Source organism: Ranitomeya imitator, chromosome 1 (genome assembly GCF_032444005.1).
Source record: "Ranitomeya imitator isolate aRanImi1 chromosome 1, aRanImi1.pri, whole genome shotgun sequence".
Classification (NCBI taxonomy): domain Eukaryota; kingdom Metazoa; phylum Chordata; class Amphibia; order Anura; family Dendrobatidae; genus Ranitomeya; species Ranitomeya imitator.
In genome coordinates, this window is record NC_091282.1 from 975,770,468 (window position 1) to 975,795,807 (window position 25,340).

Consider the following 25,340-nt stretch of genomic DNA (forward strand, 5'->3'; position numbering starts at 1 on the left):
AATCAGAGCCCTAGGTAAAGCCCACCTTAGACTCCATTATTTATCTTCATTTTTTAGCGAATGCGGTCCTTTTTTTACATGTACACCTGTTCAGCTTGGACGCCGAGGAGTTAAACCATCATTTTGATTATGCAGATGCATTTCTTCACGCTTTGTAAAACAACCTTGGTGATTGCAGCAGCAATTATAATCATCCACACTGAACCATTTCTAATGATTTTACTGCTGCCAGGATTCTGTAGACTGGAATATCTCTAATCTTACAGGCTCTCAATTTGCAATCTTTTCACAGATCATAGGTCCTCCTGGTCCACCGGGTCCTCATGGGCCCCCAGGCCCAATGGTAAGCTGATGATAATTACTTCATATATTACTTTTACCATATAATAAAAGGCATCATTTGTGCTGAATATATTGTTAGACTACAAAAGCCAGATAACACTGGGGAAAGTAGTTATTAATTAAATACCAATGCCATACCAATGTAATTCTCATAATTTCTGATGGTGGTTTTGTAATCCACCCCCATACTTAATGGTTGGTGAAATGTTCTTTTCCAGAAATTATGTGCCCTTTTTTCTCCACACATACCTTTGCTTATTGTGGCCAAAGAGTTCTATTTTAACCTCATCGGTCCACAGGACTTCTTTCCAAAATGCATCAGGCTTGTTTAGATGTTCTTTTGCATACTTCTGATGCTGAATTTCATCGTGAGTAAGCAGGTGAGTTTTGCTCCTGATGACTCTTCCATGAAGGCCATATTTGTGCAGGTGTCTCTGAACAGTAGAACATTGTACCCTAACTCCAGAGCCTGCTAAATATTTATGAAGGTCTTTTGCAGTCAAGCGGGGGTTCTGATTGGCCTCTCTAGCAATCCTAAAAGCAGCTCTCCCTGAAATTTTGCTTGGTCTTCCAGACGGTATCTTGACCTCCACTGTTCCTGTTAACTGCCATTACTTAATTACATTTCGAACTGAAGAAAGGGCATCTTGAAACTTTGCTATCTTCTTCTAGCCTTTTCCTGCTTTGTGGGCCTCCACTATTTTCATTTTCAAAGTGCTAGGCAGCTGGTTAGAAGAACCCATGGCTTCTGTTTTTTGGTACAAAGTTAGAGGAGGCTGTGCTTTTATAAAGCTGAGAAATTTGCATTACCTGGCCTGTGCTAAAATTAATAATAAACAAACCATAACCCAAGCAGGCTAGTTAAGGTCTGAAACCTTCATCAAGCACACAAATCTCCAAGGGTGTCAAAATTTTGCATCTGGCTATTTTCCTTGTCATGTTATAAAAATCCACAGGTGCTTCTCACAAAATTAGAATATCACCAAGAAGTTAATTTATTTCAGTTCTTCAGAAACTCATATATTATATATAGTCATTACAAACAGAGTGATCTATTTCAAGTGTTCATTTTGGTTAATGTTGATGATTATGACTTGTAGCCAATGAAAACCCAAAAGTCATTATCTCAGAAAATTAGAACACTTTATAACACCGCCTTGAAAACTGATTTTAAAATCTGAAATGTTGGCCTACTAAAATGTATATTCAGTAAATGCACTCAATACTTGGTTGGGGCTCCTTTTGTATCAATTACTGCATCAGTGCAGAGTGTCATGGAGGCAAACAGCCTGTGGCACTGCTGAGGTGTTATGGAAGCCCAGGTTGCTTTGATAGCAGCCTTCAGCTCGTCTGCATTGTTGGGTCTGGTGTCTCTCATCTTCCTCTTGACAATACCCCATAGATTCTCTAAGGGTTAAGGTCAGGCGAGTTTGCTAGCCAATCAAGCACAGTGTTACTCTTGTTTTTAAACCAGGTATTGGTACTTTTGGCTGTGTGGACAGATGCCAAGTCCTGCTGGAGAATGAAATTTCTATCTGCAAAAAGCTTGTCGGGTGAGGGAAGCATGAATTGCTCTAAAATTTCCTGGTAGATAGCTGCGCTGACCTTGATCTTGTAAAACACAGTGGACCTACACCAGCAGATGACATGGCTCACCAAACAATCACTGATTGTGGAAGCTTCACACTAGACCTCAAGCAGCTTGGATTATGTGCCTCTCCACTCTTCCTCCAGACTCTGGGACCTTGATTTCCAAATGAAATGCAACATTTTCTTTCATCTGAAAACAATACGTTGGACCACTGAACAGCAGTCCCATTCTTTTTCTCCTTGGCCTAGGTAAGACACTTCTCGCATTGTCTATTGGTCATGAGTGGCTTGACATAAGGAATGCGACACTTGTAGCCCATGTCCTGGATACATCTGTGTGTGGTGACTCTTGAAGCAATGACTCCAGCAGCAGACCTCTGCTTGTGAATCTTCACCAAATTTTTGAATGGCCTTTTCTTAACAATTCTTTCAAGGTCGCGGTTATCCCGGTTGCTCGTGCACCTTTTTCTACCACACTTTTTCCTTCCACTCAACTTCCCATTAATATGCTTGGATACAGCACTCTGTGTCAGCCAGCTTCTTTAGCAATGACCTTTTGTGGCTTACCCTCCTTATGGAGTGTGTCAATGACTGCCTTCTGGACATCTGTCACGTCAGCAGTCTTCCCCATGATTGTGGAGCTTACTGAAACAGACTAAGGAATCTTTTTAAATGCTTAGGAAGCCTTGGCAGGTGTTTTTTGTCAATCATTCTAATTTACTGAGATAATGACTTTTGGGTTTTCATTGGCTGTAAGCCATAATCATCAATATTAACAGAAATAAACACTTGAAATAGATCACTCTGTTTGTAATGACTCTATATAATATATGAGTTTCTGAAGAACTGAAATAAATTAACTTTTTGGTGATATTCTAATTTTGTTAGAAGCACCTGTAGATTTTTATAATTTTTAAACTTTAGAAAATGATAAGGAAAATGGGCAGATGCAAAAGTTTTGACACCCTTGGAGATTTGTGTGCTTGACCAAGGTTTCAGACCTTAACTAGCCTGCTTAGGTTATGGTTTTTTATTATCATCTTTAGCAAAAGCCAGGTGATGCAAATTTCTCAGCTTTATAAAAACCCACACTCCTCTAACCAAAAAACAGTAGCCATGGGTTCTTCTAACCAGCTGCCTAGCACTTTGAAAATGAAAATAGTGGAGGCCCACAGAGCAGGAGAAGGCCATAAGAAGATAGCAAAGTATTCAAGCTGCCCTTTCCTCAGTTCGAATTGGAATTAAGAAATGGCAGTTAACAGGAACAGTGGTGGTCAAGATAAGGTCTGGAAGACCAAGCAAAATTTCAGGGAGAGCTGCTTGTAGGGTTGCTAGAGAGGCAAATCAGAACCTGGGCTTGACTGCAAAAGACCATCAGAAATATTTAGCAGACTCTGGAGCTTTGGTGCATTGTTCTACTGTTCAGAGACACCTGCACAAATATGGCCTTCATGGAAAAGTCATCAGAAGCAAACCTCTCCTGCTTACTCCCGATGCAATTCTGCATGAGAAGTATGCAGTATGCTTGTGATTACTCTATATAATATATGAGTTTCACTTTTTGTATTGAAGAACTGAAGTAAATTAATTTTTTTTATGATATTCTAATTTTGTGAGAAGCACCTGTATGTATTTTTTTTGCCTAAAATACAAATGAAATGTGGCATCTTTAAATTTAGGACTTTTATAGATCATTTCATCTTCATCTTGCTTATCAGTTCACAATAACACAAATTTTAACCAGGGGAGCCCAAACTTTAACATGCCACTGTAGCTATCCATGAGATAAAAATGTTCATATTTCTAATCCTCTTCATGCGGAACTGCACATTGATGTCTTTTATTATTCCAGCAAAACATTCAATCTAAAATTACATTTTTTTACCATGTGCAGCCAAAGAAAATGCTACATGTCTTGGTTGGTGCTCACAGCTATCCGGCAAAGACAACCACAGGGGTCTCCTGCAGACCCTGAGTTGTCATTCCAACCCATCGGCGACCTGCGGTCATGTGACACGGGTGCTGATGGGCGGGATTAGTGACTGGATTACAGCGGCATTTAACAGGTTAACAGCTGTGGGTAAATCGCAATTCCACCCGTGGCTGTTAGGGGCACATGTCAGCTATTGAAATCTCCTGACATGTGCTGGAAAAGATGTGGATTCAGCGCCAGAGCACACATCAAAGATCCGACATGTGTCGTACATGTACGGCACATGTCATGAAGGGGTTTAATGCTTTTTTTTTTTTTTACAAAATCTTGTTTTTACTTTTGCAATTAAGGATGTGTTTAGAAAGCACAGAAGCTAATCTAACAGCTAGTGTTGGAGTTTTCAAGAGGAAAATACCTTGACAGATTCCTTTTAACACAACTTATTGGGTTTATATTAACTATGCTATGTTATATTTGTATTTTTCAGGGTCCACATGGACTGTCAGGTCCAAAGGTAAGTGCAATAGGACCAATGCCATTATTAAGGAATGCATTCAGCATGGATTTGCATGTGTTGTGTATATAACTATGCACAGTGCATGTTTATGTGTTCTGTGAATGTAATGTCTGTTTTGTGATATATGTATGAAAGCCTTGATGCTCAGGTAGCGGCCAACCATGGCAAGAATATCATTCAAATGCTAATGATAAAGAAGTATTTTCAAAGATTTGACTACTAAATCATTATGATTGATGAGATTTAAGACCCCTTTAGTCAACAGAGAGGAGTCATCTTAACTCTCTGATTTTGCCATGGCCTGTCAACAATTTACTACATGGGGTCTCCTGATTCATTTAATTTCATGTTCATTTATTACTACTGAGCTTGAAAGTTTTCTGTAAACAGGCTGAAAATTCAAATGTATTTTCTGTATTAACTGGCCTAAGCACACAAAACTACCTTTTTTTAGTCATGCCAGTAAAATTATCCTGAAAATCAATAATAATAATATTATAATTTAAGACTAAAATAAATTGTATAAAACATAATGCCATAATGAGAAATATAATTTCATGGCATGATTTGAAGTCTCTATTCCCCAATGTAAATTCTGTAGAGGGCCATTTATAGTACTGATGTCTTATTATTAAGCAGATGAGCCATTGGGCCTTCTCTGGAAAATATGCTAAAATGTAGCAATAATTATAATGTCTCCATACTGGACCATATGGACAAGTAACCTTGAATTCGCTGAACTAGAAAAACGTATGTATTTTTTTAAGTTTACCATGTTATTAGGTCCATTTTTTCAATATCTTGTAGACCCAAGTGCCAGACCACAGCATTTCAATATGCCATAATTGCCAACATTTTTTTGCTGGTAAAACAGGGAGTTTTATGTCCATCCCGGCAATTCCCTGGACCCTCACAGCAATGCCCCTATTAGCCCATCCCAAAATGTCCCTTTTGGGGCTGGATTTACACAAATCCCATTGCTTTCTGCCCAGGATGCACCGAATTTGCCAAGTCTGTGTCTCAAAATTCAGGGCAGTCCCACCAAATTCAGAACAGTTGTCAGCTACATATGGCTTTAGACATTAGGAGGGTTTTGTTACTTCTTGTCCTGAAGTAAACATGTAGTGCATAATGTTATGTTTTGAGTGCTTTATTGTACTGTTTAATACAGAAAGGAATTTACAGCAGTGTCAAATTGTGAACCTCCTCAGTAACAGCATGCATAGCCAACAAACAAAATTGGCATCTACTTTTACATTTAGGGTGAACCAGGGTTAAATGGTCTTAAAGGATTGAGGGGTGAGCCAGGTCAAAAGGGTGACAGAGGACCACTGGGTCTTCCAGTAAGTAGAAAAATCTATTCAATTTCACCTCAATCCATATGCTTCTTTTCTTTCATTTCAATGGTTCCAGTGAATGGCCTTTATCATTATATTTACATACATTGTGGTAGCAAGATGATGGCACAGAATCACGTGATCATTTGTATACAGTATATACATTTTGTGTATATATATAAATATATATGCATATATATTTATAAAACACATTTTGCCTTCCACTCACATTTTATTAATTTCCTGATTTATTCTTAGATACAATTAGCATAAGTATAATATGTCAGTAATCCGTCTGCTAATGTCCACGTTAATGGTGTCTGAGTCAACCACATGTAATACGGTATGTCTGGATTACATGTTTTGTAAATGTGATTCTATAATATAATCTCACTCAATAACTGTGTGCATTTTCTATTTGCTTTCACTGTAATCTGCTTTGTAAATGTCCTAACCTATTTTTTATGATTTTTAAAAATTGTTCACATTTACCATACTGTGCAAACGTTTTAGCTAGGATGGGTTTGAAAAAAAATCATGCAAAGTAATGTTATGTAAGAAGTGTCAATAGTTTATTTTTATCAATCAACAAAATGCAAAATGAATGAAAAACAGAGAAACCTAAATCAAATCAATATTTGATATAACCACCCTTTGCCTTCAAAGTGGCAACAGTTTTTGAAGGAACTCAGCAGGAAAATTGTTTCAAATAACTTCTACAACTACAAATCTGGTGATGTGGGCATGCACAAATCATCAGTCTCTTTATGTAATCCCAGGCAGACTCAATGATGTTGAGATTAGGGCTCTGAGTGGGCCATATCATCACTTTCGGTGCTCCTCGTTCTTTACTAGTGATGAGCGAGCAGTAAACTGCTCGGTGTTCAGTACTCGAATCGAGCACTTTCTATTTCTTGGGTGCTTGATTCAAGTACTGAGCATAATGCACATCAATGAAGAAGTCGAGCATTTTTCACACACAATGTCACTTCTAATCATCAGTAGTTGGAACATATCATAGCAATGAAGAGAGGAGACAGCCACATCCGGGTAAGAATAAACCATTCCATCCTCACCTCTCGGGTTGAAATGCAGCATACATAGCTCCTCAAGAGTCTCCATAGACAGCTTTGAGATCCCACATAGGGAATCTGCCCACTTCCAGACTCTGGCCAAAGTTTTAATCTAAGGAGACGTCAATGCAAGAACGGAAAGAGACAAAGACTGACCACTGAATGAAACAGCTATATATTCTGAGCAGATACCCATTGTGACAACCTGGTGCACACCAAGAGAAACAGCATACAATGGCATAGTCAATAAAAGTAGCAGAATGCTGTTGAACCTTTGCTGAAGCCTCAGACTTCGTATGCTCAATGGCTACACCAAGGGAGACACATTGGGAAGACACACCCTAAACTCCGACATGGGAAGCCTCATGATAGACCATACCATCACAGATATGGATCTTACAAACATTGGTACCTTTACAGTCAATCCACAAACACATCTGTCAGTCTGCTCCTATACATCAAATCCACAAATACATCACCCTGACAAACTCCGCAGTAGACCAACCTCCTTCAAATGGTCCAAGACGTCGGCCCCCAAAATATACAGATGCCATCAACAGACCAGAGATCAAGAAGAAGCTCCAACACTTCCATAATAACGTGTATGAACTTAACCCTGAAGGAATATACCTAGCAGTAAGGGACCTTAACAACATATTCTATGCCATGGCAGAAATGTCCAACCTGAAAAAATGCAGCAACAATAGGCTGAGTAAACAAAATCCCAACAACTGGTTAAACAAGGTATGTAAAACCATAAGGTAGACCCTAAGAATGGCCTCAAATAAATAACACAAATACCCAAACAACCCCACTCTGAGAGAAGCCTACCACACCATACAACAAACTACAAATTCATTTTCAGAAAGAAAAAGCAAAATCTGTGTCAGCCACAACCTGGGGAAACTTTTCATCTGCATCCTGAACAAGAGGATCCTCATTTTCCTCACCCAACACAATGTCCTCAGCAAAAAAACAAGTAGGCTTCATGCCAAATCACCACATCACAGATCACATCTACACCCTCCACAGCCTCATCAAAAACCACATCCACAATACTAAGCATGGAAGGATCTATGCCTTCAAGAAGCTATTCCTAAAACTGTTGGGGAAAGGAATAGGAGGCAAAACATATTATATCATCTGAAGCTCTACACTGAGAACAGTTGCAGCGTGAGGGTAAATGGAAGGAGGACAGCCTATTTCACAGAGCCGAGGAGTGAGACAGGGCTGCAGCCTCAGTCCAATGCTCTTCAACAAGCTGGTGGTGGCTGTGGAATCCTCCTCAGCACCAGGACTCACCCTTTATGAAACCGCGATGAAATTTCTGCTGTATGCTGATGACCTTGTGGTGTTATCACAAACTGAGAAAGGCCTCCAAGATAACCGAAAAATCCTAGAGACTGTCAGCACCACATGGGCACTGCCAATCATCCAAGAGAAAAGTAATATCATGATGTTCCAGAAAAGAAAACATAAACCAGCTGGCCATCCCCACTTCATTATAGACAACGGTCCAATTACGGAATCCAACAAGTACATCTACCTGAGCCTAGAACTCAGCCAATCAGGGAGCTTTAAGCAAGCCATAAAATTGCTGAAATACAAGGCGTGCAAAGCCTTTCATGCCAACAGAAGACGTCTGTATAATCTCAAGGCACCTGTTACCATCTAGCTAAAAATGTTTGATACCATCATTGCCCCAATCCTTCTGTATGGCAGCGAAGTCTGGGGTTCAGTCTTATACCCAAACTGGTCAAAGTGGGAGGCTGGGCAAACAGAAATATTCCACCTTGAAGTCTGCAAACACCTTCTTCAAGTCCATTGGAGCACATCAAACAGCACATGCCGAACAGAGCTAAGCAGACTCCCACTACATCTTGCAATCCAGAAAAAGGTGCTGTCGTTCCAGGCTCATCTACAAAGTAGTAGTGCCACCTCCTACCATCACAAAGCCTTGCTAAACCAGCAAACGCCAGAAGAATGAAGCCGGTAATCTTGTACTAAGCCTAATCTATCTGCTGTTGTAGTTACTGATACCAAAACTTTTTATGTGTTACAATAAATTCATCTTTACGCATTTAAGTTTAGTGCAAGGTTTACTTTCATTATATTAACGGTTTGGGAACCTAACCTTAGCACCACCCCATAGCTGTGCACACGGTGTTTTCTATATTTTCTATATAAGTGTCTGGAGGAACGACATGAACAAATCACAGAAACTGACAACATACCAGGACCTACCAAGGGAATACAAACTGGCCCCATATCTAGAGAAACTAGTAAACCCCAAAGAGAGACAGATCCTGAGCTGGTACAGACTGAGCGTTCACAGCCTACTCATCGAATCAGAGCGGCACCAACAGAAATAGAAGCCCCATGAGAGCAGACTCTATCAGAAGTGCTCCCAGGAGGCCAAGAAGGATGAGGCTTAATTATTGCTGGGATGCCCTAAATACTCTGCAATGAGGGAAACTCACTTTAGAAGACTGTCTGATCTCCTCCCAGACTTCACCTCCAGCGGAGGGGGAAGAGAAACTACCTATACTACTGGGGGAAGAAGAAAGTGCAGTGATCATAGTGGCGCAATATGTCAGTGCCTGTCACAGACTAAGATATGTCATGGACCCCTATACCCCACCCTGGACATTTCCCTATCCCATCCCCCTGTTACTTTACCACTTGCTTTGGCAATGCTAACATTTACTAAGTCCTGCCAATAAAGTCCATTTGAATTTGAATTAAGAGAGAGATACTGGCTTCAGTGCTATTCGGCTGAGGGACCTGAGCTCTCCGGCACCTTGCTATACTCTGCCCTTGATCGAGAACCCAAATGCTCAATCGAGTTTTGAAGTTAGTTCTTAATGGCATTGGCTGTACCAATGTCTCTGATGGTATTGAATAATGGATAAGTATCTGCCTCTATTTCTCAGCATCGTGGACACTATTAATCCTGACCAAATCTAAAACTTCTTATGTTTAAATGAATCCCCAAACTTGCAAAGAGCCTCCAGCATTCTTTACTATTACTTGCAGATATTCATTATTATACTGCTGTCGAGCCATTTAGCAATCTGTCTTCAGTTACACTCAACTTCAACTATTTACATTTTTGTACTGAGCATCTGCTGCCATTTTTCTATAACTCAGTTCTTATGTTTTTGTGCATAATTATGCCGCCTTGTTTCCATGTTGAAGGTATAGTCTTTACCTGAAATTCTCCCTTAAAGACAACTGCTGGCATCCTTCTCAAACAGTCGATAGGTGTAGCTGGGTCCTATTGGTTCCTGCCTGTTCTGAGCTGATGACACTGCTGGACATCTACTTATTTCAAAGTGACGTAAGCCTGGTGTGTCTTTCATCTACTGCACTAAGTTTCCTTGACCAACTGCTGTGTCTACAGCCCTCACGTTGAGGTTTCCTAAAAAGAACATAAACAGCAGATCTTGAAACCCCATTCTGCTTTGAAATATTTGCATGGGAAATACCTTGCTGATGCAGAATAACTACCTTGTAAATAAAAGAAAAGGAAGAAGTCAGCTTATCGTAACTGTCTACTTCTGTCCAGAGCTTTGAACACTTTCACTGCCAGGAACAAGATAAGCCATCATCTACAGAGAAAGAAAGATCCAGCTCGAAAAATATAAAATCTTCTTTTTTATTTGAAAAGTAGTAAAAACATTAGTGTATCCAAAAACCGTCCAGAATCACGTAAATGTTTATGCTTATGGACACTATTTGGATACACTGATGATTTTACTACTTTTGAAATAAACTGAAGATTTTATTTATCAAGCTTGATGTTTTTTTTCTCTGAACTTCATAACTACCTTGTATCTTGTTAGTGTTCTCAGTGTTGCCATGGGACAGGACTTGTGACATGAAACTGTCTGCCATGACTTCACCTTTGAACCAGCGTTTCTTCACCCAGTTTCTGTTTCAGTGGCTTTGTTTCAGCCTGCTATCAAATGATTGTTATTATCACCTGTTTGATATAATTGCTTACTCATATTCCTGACAATAATGCTACCCAATCCCTGACTTTGTGCATGTGTACCTTAAAGAATTGATGATTGATGCTATTTTGAAGGCAAAGGCTGGTCACCCCAAATATTGATTGATTTTAGATTTCTCTTGTGTTCATTCACTTTGCATTTGGTTAATTGATAAAAAAATAACAATTAACTCTTCTATTTTTGAAAGCATTCTTATTTTGCAGCATTTTTTTCCACATCTGCCTAAAACTTTTTGCACAGTACTGTATATTTTTTATTGTCTATGAATATATGTGTCAGAAAGACAGATGCCCTCAGACCCTGTCACCTGCAGAACTTCTTGTCACCAGGCACTAAAATATCTATGTCATTTTCTCATGTACATTTGTGCACTCCATCTTCATACTTGATCATTTTGTTTGGTTATAAAAACATTTTAAATAAAAAATATATACCGTATTTTACATATTTTTATAGAACTATAAATATTTAAATCTTGAAGTCTCCAGCAGATGGCATCATAGCTTGAGCTAATAACATTTTCTAGTAATATCATTAAAAATATATTTTTTCTTTTTATTAAAGAAACTCTAGGTTATATTATAAGAATAGCACTTTCAGCATCAGAAACAAAAACAATGATAGGACACACATTTGTGAATTTCTATGGAAGAGCCCCAATGTACCATTTTACAAAAGGGACATAGTTGATACTTTGTAATCATTTTTGTATAAAGTAATTAATATGATCTGTGTAGAAACAGGAAGTCTTTTATTCCTGCCTATATCAATCCCCTCTTCAACTTTTGTCCCAGCTGGTCTCTCCTCCCCCTGCTATGGAATTTTACAATGACTCATGAGTCATGCAGTGAAAACTGTTTCTACACAGAGCTTAGAAGGGTTCAGCTAGTCAGATTTTAATCATGTGAAGTCAAAAGGTACCGTTACACTTAGCGATTTACCAACGATCACGACCAGCAATACGACCCGGCCGTGATCGTTGGTAAGTCGTTGTGTGGTTGCTGGAGAGCTGTCACACAGACAGCTCTCAAGCGACCAACGATGCCAAAGTCCCCGGGTAACCAGGGTAAACATCGGGTTACTAAGCGCAGGGCCGCGCTTAGTAACCCGATATTTACCCTGGTTACCATTGTAAATGTAAAAAAAACAAACCAATACATACACACATTCCGATGTCTGTCACGTCCCTCGCCGTCAGCTTCCCGCACTGACTGTGAGCGCCGGCCGTAAAGCACAGCACAGCGGGTTACAAGTGAACACATCGCTGGATCGGCGTCACACACGCCGATCCAGCGATGACAGCGGGTGATCCAGCGACGAAATAAAGTTCTGGCCTTCTAGCTCCGACCAGCGATGTCACAGCAGGATCCTGATCGCTGCTGCGTGTCAAACACAACAAAATCGCTATCCAGGACTCTGCAACGTCACGGATCGTTATCGTTCTCGTTCAAAAGTTGCTCAGTGTGAAGGTTCCTAAAGACCTAATGGAAAACAGCAGAATGAAAGAGGTTGTCCACTACTTTAGCATTGATGACGAATCCTTAGGATAGGTCATCAATGTCTGATAAGTTGGGGTCCAACACCAGGCACCCCCATTGATCATCTGTGATCAGTATCAGCGGCGGCGGCCGCTGGCTGGAAATGCTCACTTGCGGAGCTGGCTGTCTCTCAGCCAGCTGGCGGCTGGTAGTGGTCGCAGCTTGGTAGTACACATCCGTCTCCAATTTAAATCAATAGGGGGCGGATATGTAGTACCCTGCGGCTACAGCAAAAAAGCAGAGCAGCTCCGCAATGGCCTCTGCCATCACTGTAAGGGGCACGATCAGAGCCGTAGCCATGTCCGAGCACTCCGATGTATCTGTGCCCTGGCCTCCCTTTACATGAATATGAAGCGATGGCTGGGGGACCAGCACGGTGCAGGAAGACTACCATACACAATATGAGGTGTAAACAACAAAGGGTAGATTTATTGGAAGGCAAGGAATGAAGTGGATGAGGAAGATGCAAACAGGGGTATGCAATGGCAATAGATAATTTACAAGAGTTATGTTCTTTCGCTTGCCGGTAAAATAGCATGGTGCTCCAACTATTACAGAATTAACATACGTTACACAAGTAAATGCAAACAATAAGCAAATAACGATGCTACTCTACGTATAACCTCCCTGGTCTTTACTTTGCAGGCCACACGGCTCCCGTGTACTGTCTACTGAAGCCTACACTAGGCCCTAACATGTGCACAAAACAGGAACAAACTCACAGTGATGTTGGGAACTCAAAACCAGTCCCGGGGCCCCCCAGCCGTCTAGTACAGTGGTGCGCACGGCTTTATGCCAGCTCCGTGAAACGTGGTCTTCTCCTTGCTTCTGGGTCCTGGAGGTGTTCCTGGAAACTGTAAATCCTTTTCTCATTATCTTCGTGGCTTCTCAAACTCACGCACGACAGCCACTCTCACTGCACCCGGAAAAGTCAGTCAAATTTCACAAGTCCTCTTCGTTACAGGCTGTGGGTCCTCTCTTGCAGAAAACAGCACAAAGTTCTCTCTGCAGCAGCTTCAACTCCCACAGGCTGTTCAGGCTCCAACCCTGTCATCTGCACAGTCCAGATTATTCATAAAATCTATTGCAGGGGAGAAGCAGAATATTCCATCACCCCAGACAAGGGGGTGCAGTCTCTTAAAGTGACAGCGTGTTCCTTACTGTCCATAACAGCACCACCCTCTTACAAATACATTGTCTATCACTTTGCTTACCTGTGGCTACACTTTTGGCACCATCAGGGTCACCTCTTCTTTGCCATAGGTTCACATCAGTCGGTGTAACAAAGATTGAGACACAGTCCTTTTCAACTTTCAAATAAACAACTTTACTGCTAGTTTTATGCAGCACATCCAGATTCTTCACAGCATTTACAACAGGATTTGCGTTACACATCTCTTTTTTCCTCCTGTTCCAAGCTCGCTGCATCTGAGAGTTCCCTCAGAAGTCAGCAGCCATTTCGCCCCAGTACTGAGGGCATCTGCCCAAGCTATAAGCTGCCACATCCTGGAGATACCTGTATCCCTGTACTGTCACTCTTTCTATCTTGATTCTCCTTTCCTCCTGCTGTACTGGCTTCTGCTGTTCTGGCCCAAAGCTATGGATGGCTGGGCTTCTCTCTTAATATATGTTGCATGGTCACTGCTATTGTCCTGGGCACTTAAGCCCGTGTGGACTGTCTGGGCACCCGGGCACTTCTGCCTATTATCAGGAAGTCCTCCCTGTTTTAACTGCAGCTGACCCCTCCTATCATGACTATGCACATTATTGTGCCCCCTCTAGTGTCCAAACTTCAATACTACACTTTCCCTATTTAACAAGCACATGCAATATAAAATTATATACATTAGGCACACAGCAGCTATTATAACTTTATCAAAAGAGAAGGGAGTGAAGTATTATACAGTACTTACCGGCACATCCCCTACATCACCAATAATAGCTAATCGACGGGGGAGGCGGGGCTGTTGGACCCCGACTAATCAGACACTGATGACCTATCCTAAGGATAGGTCATCAGTAATAAAGTAGTGGACAATCTCTTTAACTGATTAGAAAGGCAAAATGAGCAATTATAAATGCACAGTGCTATATAATATGATGACTCCAATATATTAAGAGGTTAAAGCTTTAATGGAAGTGCTTCTTTAATTCTGATATTTTCATGTGTAAAATCATTTTTACTTACCATAAAAACTATGTTGAAATGTGTCAATTAATCTAATCCTCAATACAACATTGAACAGGTACATTTTCTGAGTGCACTATGCAACAATAAGTGGAAATCCCCCAGTCATTCCATAGTCTTCATGGCCACTTGTATTGTGTTGTTCTTACTCCATGTGCTCATTACCCACTAATCTCACGTTCTTGTCACCTATGTTATACCCATCGTCTGTACCTCCACCTAATCATAAAGGGAGCATCTGGCTTAGACGGAAAGCTAGGACCCAGGGTGAGTGTTTTGTGTCTTTTTCACCTGTTCACCAATATACAACATTGAAAAATGACTAAGGACAGGTATCACAGGAGAGGGAGAAATAGATTAAGACATTTCAAGATATTGTAGCGTAAGCACACCTGTATGTGGAAAGTCCATACATTATTGACAAATCAGTTTATTGAAAAGTATCAGCTAGAGAAATAATTCAATAAAGTTCCAAAGACATTGAATTATTTAAATCAATTATGGATTAACTGTAAATTTATTTACAGCAGGGTATGATCAAAAACTAGGAATGAGACAACTGTAAACCTGCTACATGCTTAGATACAAGTTCCCATGCTTGAGATTGGAGACTGCACATAACCATTACACAGCTGATTTACCATTCACAACTTAAAGGGCTGTTCTCAAGTTTCAAAGCTTTCTCTTATCCATGGGATATGGGATAACTTTCCTATCACTGGGAGTCCAACCACTGTGGCCCCCACGGATCTCAAGAACCAGGAATCTCCATGATTCCCATTAAGAATGAATAGAGTGGTAATGCACATGAGAGACCATTTATTCAGCCGGGGCTCTTCAGAGATTGGCATGAGTGGGAGTCAAGGCGATCGGACCCCCAGTCATCATAAAGTTATCCCCTATCCCATGGATAAGAGATAACTTTCAAACTTGAGAACACCCCTTTCCATAAAAAAATGGCAAAGAAAGTAACTGTTCAAATTTCCTTAATGATATTTTAGTCCCAATTCTCGAAGAGTTATGTGGACATAGTCGAGAATTTGTTTTTCATTCCTGCACCTCCATCTTAATTGTCTCTAAATCTTCTCTTATACATAGTGTATTCACTTCCTTGCATATCAGCCTCTTCTTTCTTCCCTTCAGTCTCCATCTTGATTCCCATATCCCACCCTCCATTTTATTCCTCTATGCTCTACTATAAATCCTATAATGCATCAAGATATGACCATCTAAAGCCAGTGCCATGTAGTCAGGAGGCTGAACTGTCATCCCCTTCATTATAACTGTGTGACAGGAGCTGCCCAATCTTCATTAGTAACTATGATAGGAGTTTTTGTCTTCCCCATGAAGACCTTCAGTAGTACAGTGTAGGCAGCTCTGGTAACTGAGATGGTGACCCCTTCAGAGAACATAAAGGCAAGTAATTCTCATTGGGTTACCATCACATGACCTAGACCTAACATGGAGAAAAATATCATAAAATTTCTGATAGAAGGGGAAAACCAAATAAGGTAATACTGAATAGAGTTACATGTATTGGGGGACTAGTGACAGGATCACCAGCAGATCATGTTTTCTGGATTCCCTTAGCATTACACTGGGCCTGGAATTATCATCTTTGTAATACTAAGCAGATCCTGAAAACATGATCTGTTGGTGGGCCTTAAAGCGAACCTGTCATCAGGATTTTGCTAAGTAAACTACAGGCATTGTCAGGTTTTCACTGGCCTTTTTAAAGGGAACCTGTCACCTCAAATTGGCAGGATATGTAAATGCCTTTTTCCGGTCCGATGGGCGGCGTTTCATCTTCATTTCTCCACCCCATCCGTCCCTGTTGTCTGCAATATGTTTGTGAATTTGAGTAGGTGTCCTCCATAGTTCGCGTGTGCACAATGCAATCTTCGCTTGCGCACGCGCAATATGCTTTGCCGAACTGCGGGCAAAGCCGAAAAGCATTACTGTGCATGCGCCCGCACACTATGTCCCGGAAGTATTTCGCTGTTTTCTAGGACATAGTGCGCAGGCACATGCGCAGTAATGCTTTTCAGCTTTGCCCACAGTTGGGCAAAGCATACTGCGCGTGCGCGAGGCAAGATTGCATTGCGCGCACGCGAACTATGGAGGACAAGTACTCTAATTCACGAACATATTGTAGACAACAGAGATGCATGGGGTGGAGAAATGAAGATGAAATGCCGCCCATCGGACCAGAAAAAAGGCACTTACATATCCCGCCAATTGGAGGTGACAGGTTCCCTTTAATTAGTGTGCCGTATGTCAGCTTTTAAAGTATGTTTTTCTCTGAAGCACTGCAGAATCAAACATACATAGCTGAAATCATATCGCCAATGCCTGGTAAATGCTGCCTATGGTTTGGGCAACATGTATCTACTGTCAGGGGTAATAGCAAAAAGTCATAATCATAAGAGCAGGGAAACCACCCATTGCTTATTAAAGGACCATATCCATCTTTTTCCACCAAACTTGTAAATAAGATGTTACAAATCTATTATACTGTACATAGAAACATATTTTAGTAGTAGGCCTCTGTAATGGTCAGATAACATACTCCATATAAACATGTTGACAGTCTAATAATCAAAATTGTTAAAAGCTTAATTGAGAAAACTCTTCGGAATGGCCTCTGTCTCCTACTCATCTTTTATTATTCGATTCTTCAAGCATGATCTTCTCCTATACAGGCATGCGTCTTTCTCTTCACTGGTTCTGGATGCCAAATTCCCATTGATCTCTTGTCTACAGCTGAAATTATACTTAATTGAGGGAATACAGTTTGCCAGAAACTGATTATTCCAAAAAGCACCATCATTTTATGTTCCTGTTTGTGCCTTGTCTTGTTTCATGTATTCCTAATTGTGACATACTGTTTGCCCTTCTATATGCCTCCGCTGCATGATTTCTTCTAACTAGATTTCTTTCTCAGACTTTCTATTTCCTATATTGCCGATGAACAAAGAGGAGATGATCCATCAGTATCAGCGTTATGATGCACAAATGAGTTCACTGTGTTTTTAAATTATTTTTTTTAGGGCACAGATGGACCACTTGGCCCACCCGGTCCTGCAGGTCCGAAAGGTGACAGAGTATGTAGTCCACTTTACCCACTTTATCCTATTTTACAAAAGTCACTTCAGCTTTGGTAAATTATTTATTTTATAGCTTTTTTAACTAGTCAGCAGCATAATAAATAGCACTAGTGCCATACAGCACTTAGGGTCCTGGTTCACATCTGACTAAGGCCGGGATCACACTTGCAACTGCAATGCGAGAAACTTGCGCGAGTCTCTCGCCTCAATACCCGGCACTGCCGCCGTCACTCGGGACCGGAGTGCGCGGCTGCATTTATTTCTGTGCAGCTGAACGCTCCAGTCTGAACCGGCAGTGACAGTGCCGGGTATTGAGGCGAGAGACTCGCACAAGTTTCTCACATTGCAGTTGCAAGTCTGACACCGGCCTAAGAACTTTATCTGGATAGAGTTTGTATATTGCACATTTACCTGCATGGCTTTGCTCCAGGTATTCTGACTTCTTGCCATACTTCAAACAATATACTAGGAGGTTTTTGGCTTCCTACAAGTCAGCAGATAGTATCAAACCTGATAGTATTATACATGGCTCAGAGGACTGTATCACACATGATAGCATCAAATGAATGAACTATATCACACATGATAGAATTAGTTACGTGGTTATTGTGCTCTGTACATTAAAGTAGATTGCGCAGAGCGCTGTGACGAGTGGCAAGATCATCTTGTCTGATGAGCTTTGTAGAAAGCAGCAGAAAAGGCTCATCCAGATGTCCCTGCATTACAGACACCTGAAAGAGGCTTTACACTGACTCAACCAAGCTGAATCAGTGTTCAGAGCACAGCAGTATGATGATTTCACTACTGTGCTCTGAACACTGGTGGTGACAGTGGCTGTGAACAGCCTAAAATTATATAAATACCAGGCTACTGAATGGTGAGAATGGTTCTGACCATTATCGCCGCAGCCCTACTCTCACTGCTCATAGCAGGGCTGTGGTAGTAGCGACTTCCATTGGTGGGAATAGCCCATTAGCCTGGCAATAGTAATACAAAGTCAAGTTGCCTGACCTGTGCTCACTGCCGCAGCTATGGTAGTCTTCTCACCGTCACTGCCCTGGTACTCCTGTCACCATTCACCACTGAACACTGCATGAGTGGTGACAGGAGGAAATTATAACTATGCATAGGGCTACAGTAAAATGGCACCTGTCTCATCCCATAGCTACGAACTGGACAGCCCAATGAGCGTGCCCAGTTCATAGCTAAAGCAGCCACAGAGTAAGAGATAGAGTCGGTCACCCATCACAGTATCCTATGGTCTGGGGCTGTATTTGCAGTAAGGCCACGTTCACATGTTCAGTATTCGGTGCTTTTTCTACCTCAGTATTTATAAGCCAAAATCAGGAGTGGAATAATCAGAGGAAGAGTATAATAGAAACATGTCACCATTTCTGTATTTCTCACCCACTCCTGGTTTCGGCTTACGAATGCTGATGTAAGATATTGACCAAATACTAAACATGTGAACGTGGCATTCTCAGAAACACACCACCAAGTATTAATGGCAGTTCCTAGTGTCTTAACTAACAAACTATGAAAAGAAAACACATAACAACAATTAATTGTATATATTTATAAATAAACTTTTAAACATTAATTCCCCCAAAATCTTGTGAATAAATGGTTTTGCGAAATGAGAGCTTGGATGGCAGCCATTGACTCCCATGCTTCTCAGAGCTTCACACTGCAACTTCAATTTCCAAGTTCAATTGTATAAGAAAATTGTATTACAAATGTTTATTGTAGTGATATGATAACTTAGAGAGATCATGTACTGCTTTTTACATATGTATATATGTAGATAAGTGATGTCAAGGCTGATTTTTAATGCTCACCATCATTTTCACTTAGAATGAGGAAGAGTACCCCTGCAATAAAAACGAAAAATTCATGTAATCGCCTCTCTGGATGCTTTAGATGTACAAATAATCACAGAACATTTTATATTCAGAATATCGTCCTTATAAAAAATATTTTAAATGCTCTTATAGTTACACAACAATGATAAAATAAATGTTAATGTGTATGCACATATATAATGACTACGAAAGGCACGTATACCATTCATCCCTGTGAAATAAGGTAGAGTCCTTCCAGAATCCTTTTTAAACTTCATTATATTTTACACTCACAGATTATTCACAATCACAAATTTCAGAGCCATATTGTGAATGTTTTTTTTTCAGGGAGAAAAGGGTGTTGTCGGTGATCCGGGACCGAGAGGACCATATGGTCTACCTGTGAGTCAATAATGCTTAAATTCCAATATTTAGTATTAATTTTGTCTATACTGAGGTGCAGACAGTGAGGATACGAAGGCAGAGATGGTAGAAACAACATAGGGTCTAGATTCATAGTAAATGAAACAGATTGACATCTATGGAAAAAGATACATTTAAAGAAGACATTTAAATACGATGTAATTGGGTTATCTTGTGTAAATGCCAATGTTCTCCTGAATATGGCATTGGTATTTTTTGTTCATGTGCCTTTCCGTTACTGAAATATGGTCACGTCTTCCATGTACCTAAATGTGGTCTTATTAGCCAAAGTGGCCTTATCCTCATGAAAATGCCTACAGAGAAGAGTTGATGACCGCGTTCCCATGGCTAACAAGGCTAGATTTACATACTAGGAAGAAAGGGCCATATTTTAGGAACAAAGAGCAACAAAAATAATGACATAGTCATGGCAAGTGACAGGTCCTATTTATAAGTTAGCTGATTAGATTAAAAGCCATGCAAGTTAGTTATTGAAATGTTTGATCGTCCATGTGATACATAGACAGACCGGATAAGCCAGAGCGGAAGCCACCGATAATCAGCTGTGACAGTTAGCTATTTTTATAGGGTATAAAGAAAGTTTTTTTTTCTGATGGGATAACACTACTAACGAATCTGCAATTAAAAGTATGCTGCACACAAAGGATCTACTAGCATATGTTAATACTGGAACGCTATTGTACACATACTGTATATGTGGATATTGTATATACAGTGCGTGGCATTGTCCATAGGATTATTATCTGCTTGTCTGTGTTATTGTAAAAAAACAAACCTGATATAGCTCCATACCGGGAACAATGCTGGACTGGAGATAAGATGAACTTTAGAAGCAATAACAGTTACTGATACATACAGTATACTCGTGGTCAGTGATAAAGGTCATGTTATTAATCAGAAATGTCACAATCTTTCCCACAGGGCAAAGATGGGGAGCCTGGTTTAGATGTAAGTGATATGGATGAATATTGCGTCTGTGGCTGTGCATGTTGTATGTACATACCAAAAAACATTCCACTTTCATGTTTTTGTTGTTTTTCATCTTTTCTTTTTTTATTATACAGTAAATTCACAGTCATAATATATTCTAATATTTGTTTGAACAAGATTTTAATACATTGAGAATAGCCAGGCTTAGCTTGATAGCTTAGTAGATTTGCAGTAGATACATATAGTCATATCGTACCAACATGAATATTAAAGAGTGGTTTGACATACAAAGTAATTTTCCTCCTGAATCCCTATATATTTAATGCCATAATATGAAGTAATTTCTAATATACTTGAATTAAAAATACCTTATCCTCCTAATTATGCTACCTAACTGCTAATTGCTATTCTATTTTTTTTAGCACTCCCTTTTTGATGATGCTCTGTTTGACAATCCCAGGGTTTGGGTACTCAAACAAAGCATCACCAGGGTGCCAGCATCGCCCCCCAGCCCCACAAGTGCCTCACTTGCAGGGGCAGCGCTGGTCTCTGCATGCTGGGTAGTCTTAGAACACACACCAACAGTGCGCTCTGGTGCCGGCTCATTACTGCTGATCTGAGCAGGCAACAGAGAGAGCACTGTCATTGCACACATCACATAGTGCACATTGAACAGAGACAAGGCCGGACCCTGAAACCAGCACCACTGCTCTTGGTTTCAGGGAGGGAGCAGAGCACTGCAGCAGTTAGATAGTGTAGTTAGGCAAGGATAGAGAATTTTAAATTCAAGTTTAATAGAAATTAGTTTAGATAGATACGGATTTAAGATGAAAATTACTTTGTATGTCGGACTACTCTTTAAGTACAGTATATATGACCAAGTTTTTTTTTAGCAGAACTGTGACCAAGAAGATAATATAATACTAAAACATAAAGGAATATCACACATCTACTAAATACATTCCTATAAGTCTGCAATAATGCAAAGCAAGGTTTCCACATGATGCTGTGAAGGATTTGCAGAAAGTAGATATCTAAGCGGGGTTGTCCCATAAACTATATCCATAGTATATGTGATAAATGTATGATCACTGGGGGTCTGACTATTGGGACCCACATCAATTCAGAGAATGGTAGGCTCAGGTCTCCAGTGTAAATGAGGTGGTGGTCATCTTTTCATGCATTGCCCTTGCTCCTGCATTTGACCCTTCAAAATTAATGCATTCCACACTTTAGACTAATACAATGCACACACAGAGGCACCAGTTACTGTATAGAGTAAAGGAGGACTTTATCTAATGATCGATGGCACTATACATAATAAGAGAGAATGTTTTAATTTTTGCTGGTGCTATGCATAATAAGGAAGAAGAATGTGTTAAGGAATGGAGCTAAGCATAATAACTGTAATATACATTGTAAGGAAGGAGACTAATGGATGGTGCTATACATAATAAGGGAGAACACTGTAATAATGGACGGCCCAATATGTGTAATAAGTAAAGACAGTATGTAATAGTGGACAGTAGGGTTGAGCGAAACGGGTCGTTCATTTTCAAAAGTCGCCGACTTTTGGCAAAGTCGGGTTTCATGAAACCCGATCCGACCCCTGTGCGGGGTCGGCCATGCGGTACGCGACTTTCGCGCCAAAGTCGCGTTTCAATGACGCGAAAAGCGCCATTTCTCAGCCAATGAAGGTAAACGCAGAGTGTGGGCAGCGTGATGACATAGGTCCTGGTCCCCACCATCTTAGAGAAGGGCATTGCAGTGATTGGCTTGCTGTCTGCGGCGTCACAGGGGCTATAAAGGGGCGTTCCCGCCGACCGCCATGTTACTGCTGCTGATCTGAGCTTAGGGAGAGGTTGCTGCCGCTTCGTCAGAAGCAGGGATAGCGTTAGGCAGGGTCCATTAACCACCAAACCGCTTGTGCTGTAGCGATTTCCACTGCCCAACACCACCTTCGGTGTGCAGGGACAGTGGAAGCTACATTTTTTTTTTTTTCCCCTCAGCGCTGTAGCTCATTGGGCTGCCCTAGAAGGCTCCCTGATAGCTGCATTGCTGTGTGTACGCCGCTGTGCAAACCAACTGCTTTTTTCAAAGCACAAATCCTCTTGTTCCTTCCTTTCTGCACAGCTATCTTTTTTGTTTGTCCACACTTTTTATTTAATTTGTGCATCAGTCCACTCCTTATTGCTGCCTGCCATACCTTGCTGAGATTACTGCAGGGAGATAGTAATTGTTGGACACTCCCTGTTTTTTTTTTTTTTTTTTTGTGGGAGATTAAGATTGACATTTCTGCTAGAGTGCCATCCCTGTGTGTGCCATCTCTCACTCAGTGGGCCATAGAAAGCCTATTTATTTTTTTGCTTGATTTGGGTTCTAAAATCTACCTGAAAAAATCACTACATCAATCAGTGGGAGAAAAATATTGGCCTCAGGGCTTGTGTGCCACTCCTGACTCCTGTGTGCATCATCACTCACTCAGTGGGCCATAGAAAGCCCTTTTTTTTTTTTTTTTTGCTTTATTTGGGTTCTAAATTCTACCTGAAAAAATCAATAAATCAATCAGTGGGAGATTAATATTGGCCTTTGGGCTTGTGTGCCAGTCCTAAGCGTGCCATCTCTCTCTCTCAGATAGTGGGCCATAGAAAGCCTATTTATTATTTTTTTTATTGGGTTTATAAATTTTCCCTGGAACAAAAAAAAAAGTGGGAGATTAATATTGGCCTCTGGGCTTGTGTGCCAGTCCTGAGCGTGCCATCTCTCTCACAAATAGTGGGCCATAGAAAGCCTATTTATTTATTTTTTTTTTGGTTTTATAAATTCTCCCTGAAAAAAAAAAGGGAGATTAATATTGGCCTTTGGGCTTGTGTGCCAGTCCTAAGCGTGCCATCTCTCTCTCTCTCAGATAGTGGGCCATAGAAAGCCTATTTATTTATTTTTTTATTGGGTTTATAAATTTTCCCTGAAAAAAAAATAAAAAGTGGGAGATTAATATTGGCCTCTGGGCTTGTGTGCCAGTCCTGAGCGTGCCATCTCTCTCACAAATAGTGGGCCATAGAAAGCCTATTTATGTTTTTGGTTGATTTGGGTTCTAAATTCTACCTGAAAAAATCAATAAATCAATCAGTGGGAGATAAATATTGGCCTCTGGGCTTGTGTGCCACTCCTGACTCCTGTGTGCGTCATCTCTCACTCAGTGGGCCATAGAAAGCCTTTTTTTTTTATTTGTTTTCTAAATTCTCCCTGAAAAAATCATTTTATTTTATTTGGTTTCTAAATTCTTCCTGAAAAAATCATTTTATTCTATTATCTTTTTTTCCTAAAGTCTCCCTGAAAAAAAAAACAACAAATCAGTGGGAGATTAATATTGCCCTTTCTGCTTGTGTGCCAGTCTTGACTCCTGGGTGTGCCATCTCTCTCTCTCTCTCCAATTGTGGGCCATAGAAAGCCTATTATTTTTTTAGCTTGATTTGGGTTCCAAAATCTACCTGACAAAATCACTACATCAATCAGTGGGAGATAAATATTGGCCTCTGGGCTTGTGTGCCACTCCTGACTCCTGTGTGCGTCATCTCTCACTCAGTGGGCCATAGAAAGCCTTTTTTTGTTTTATTTGTTTTCTAAATTCTCCCTGAAAAAATCATTTTATTTTATTTGGTTTCTAAATTCTTCCTGAAAAAATCATTTTATTCTATTATCTTTTTTTCCTAAAGTCTCCCTGAAAAAAAAAAAAACAAATCAGTGGGAGATTAATATTGCCCTTTCTGCTTGTGTGCCAGTCTTGACTCCTGGGTGTGCCATCTCTCTCTCTCTCTCCAATTGTGGGCCATAGAAAGCCTATTATTTTTTTAGCTTGATTTGGGTTCCAAAATCTACCTGACAAAATCACTACATCAATCAGTGGGAGATAAATATTGGCCTCTGGGCTTGTGTGCCACTCCTGACTCCTGTGTGCGTCATCTCTCACTCAGTGGGCCATAGAAAGCCTTTTTTTGTTTTATTTGTTTTCTAAATTCTCCCTGAAAAAATCATTTTATTTTATTTGGTTTCTAAATTCTTCCTGAAAAAATCATTTTATTCTATTATCTTTTTTTCCTAAAGTCTCCCTGAAAAAAAAAAAAAAAATCAGTGGGAGATTAATATTGCCCTTTCTGCTTGTGTGCCAGTCTTGACTCCTGGGTGTGCCATCTCTCTCTCTCTCTCCAATTGTGGGCCATAGAAAGCCTATTATTTTTTTAGCTTGATTTGGGTTCCAAAATCTACCTGACAAAATCACTACATCAATCAGTGGGAGATAAATATTGGCCTCTGGGCTTGTGTGCCACTCCTGACTCCTGTGTGCGTCATCTCTCACTCAGTGGGCCATAGAAAGCCTTTTTTTGTTTTATTTGTTTTCTAAATTCTCCCTGAAAAAATCATTTTATTTTATTTGGTTTCTAAATTCTTCCTGAAAAAATCATTTTATTCTATTATTTTTTTTT

At 40.3% G+C, this 25,340-nt stretch overlaps 1 protein-coding gene across 1 annotated transcript in view; it reads left to right on the forward strand.

Annotated features, from left to right (window-relative positions):
- COL25A1 (collagen type XXV alpha 1 chain) overlaps nucleotides 1-25,340 on the forward strand; it is a 675,823-nt gene that overhangs the window by 608,051 nt on the left and 42,432 nt on the right. Inside the window, exons 29-34 of the mRNA XM_069743865.1 lie at nucleotides 293-343; nucleotides 4,353-4,379; nucleotides 14,766-14,801; nucleotides 17,585-17,638; nucleotides 19,831-19,884; nucleotides 20,848-20,874. Coding sequence (XP_069599966.1) covers nucleotides 293-343; nucleotides 4,353-4,379; nucleotides 14,766-14,801; nucleotides 17,585-17,638; nucleotides 19,831-19,884; nucleotides 20,848-20,874 — 249 coding nt within the window. The remainder of the gene's footprint in view (nucleotides 1-292; nucleotides 344-4,352; nucleotides 4,380-14,765; nucleotides 14,802-17,584; nucleotides 17,639-19,830; nucleotides 19,885-20,847; nucleotides 20,875-25,340) is intronic.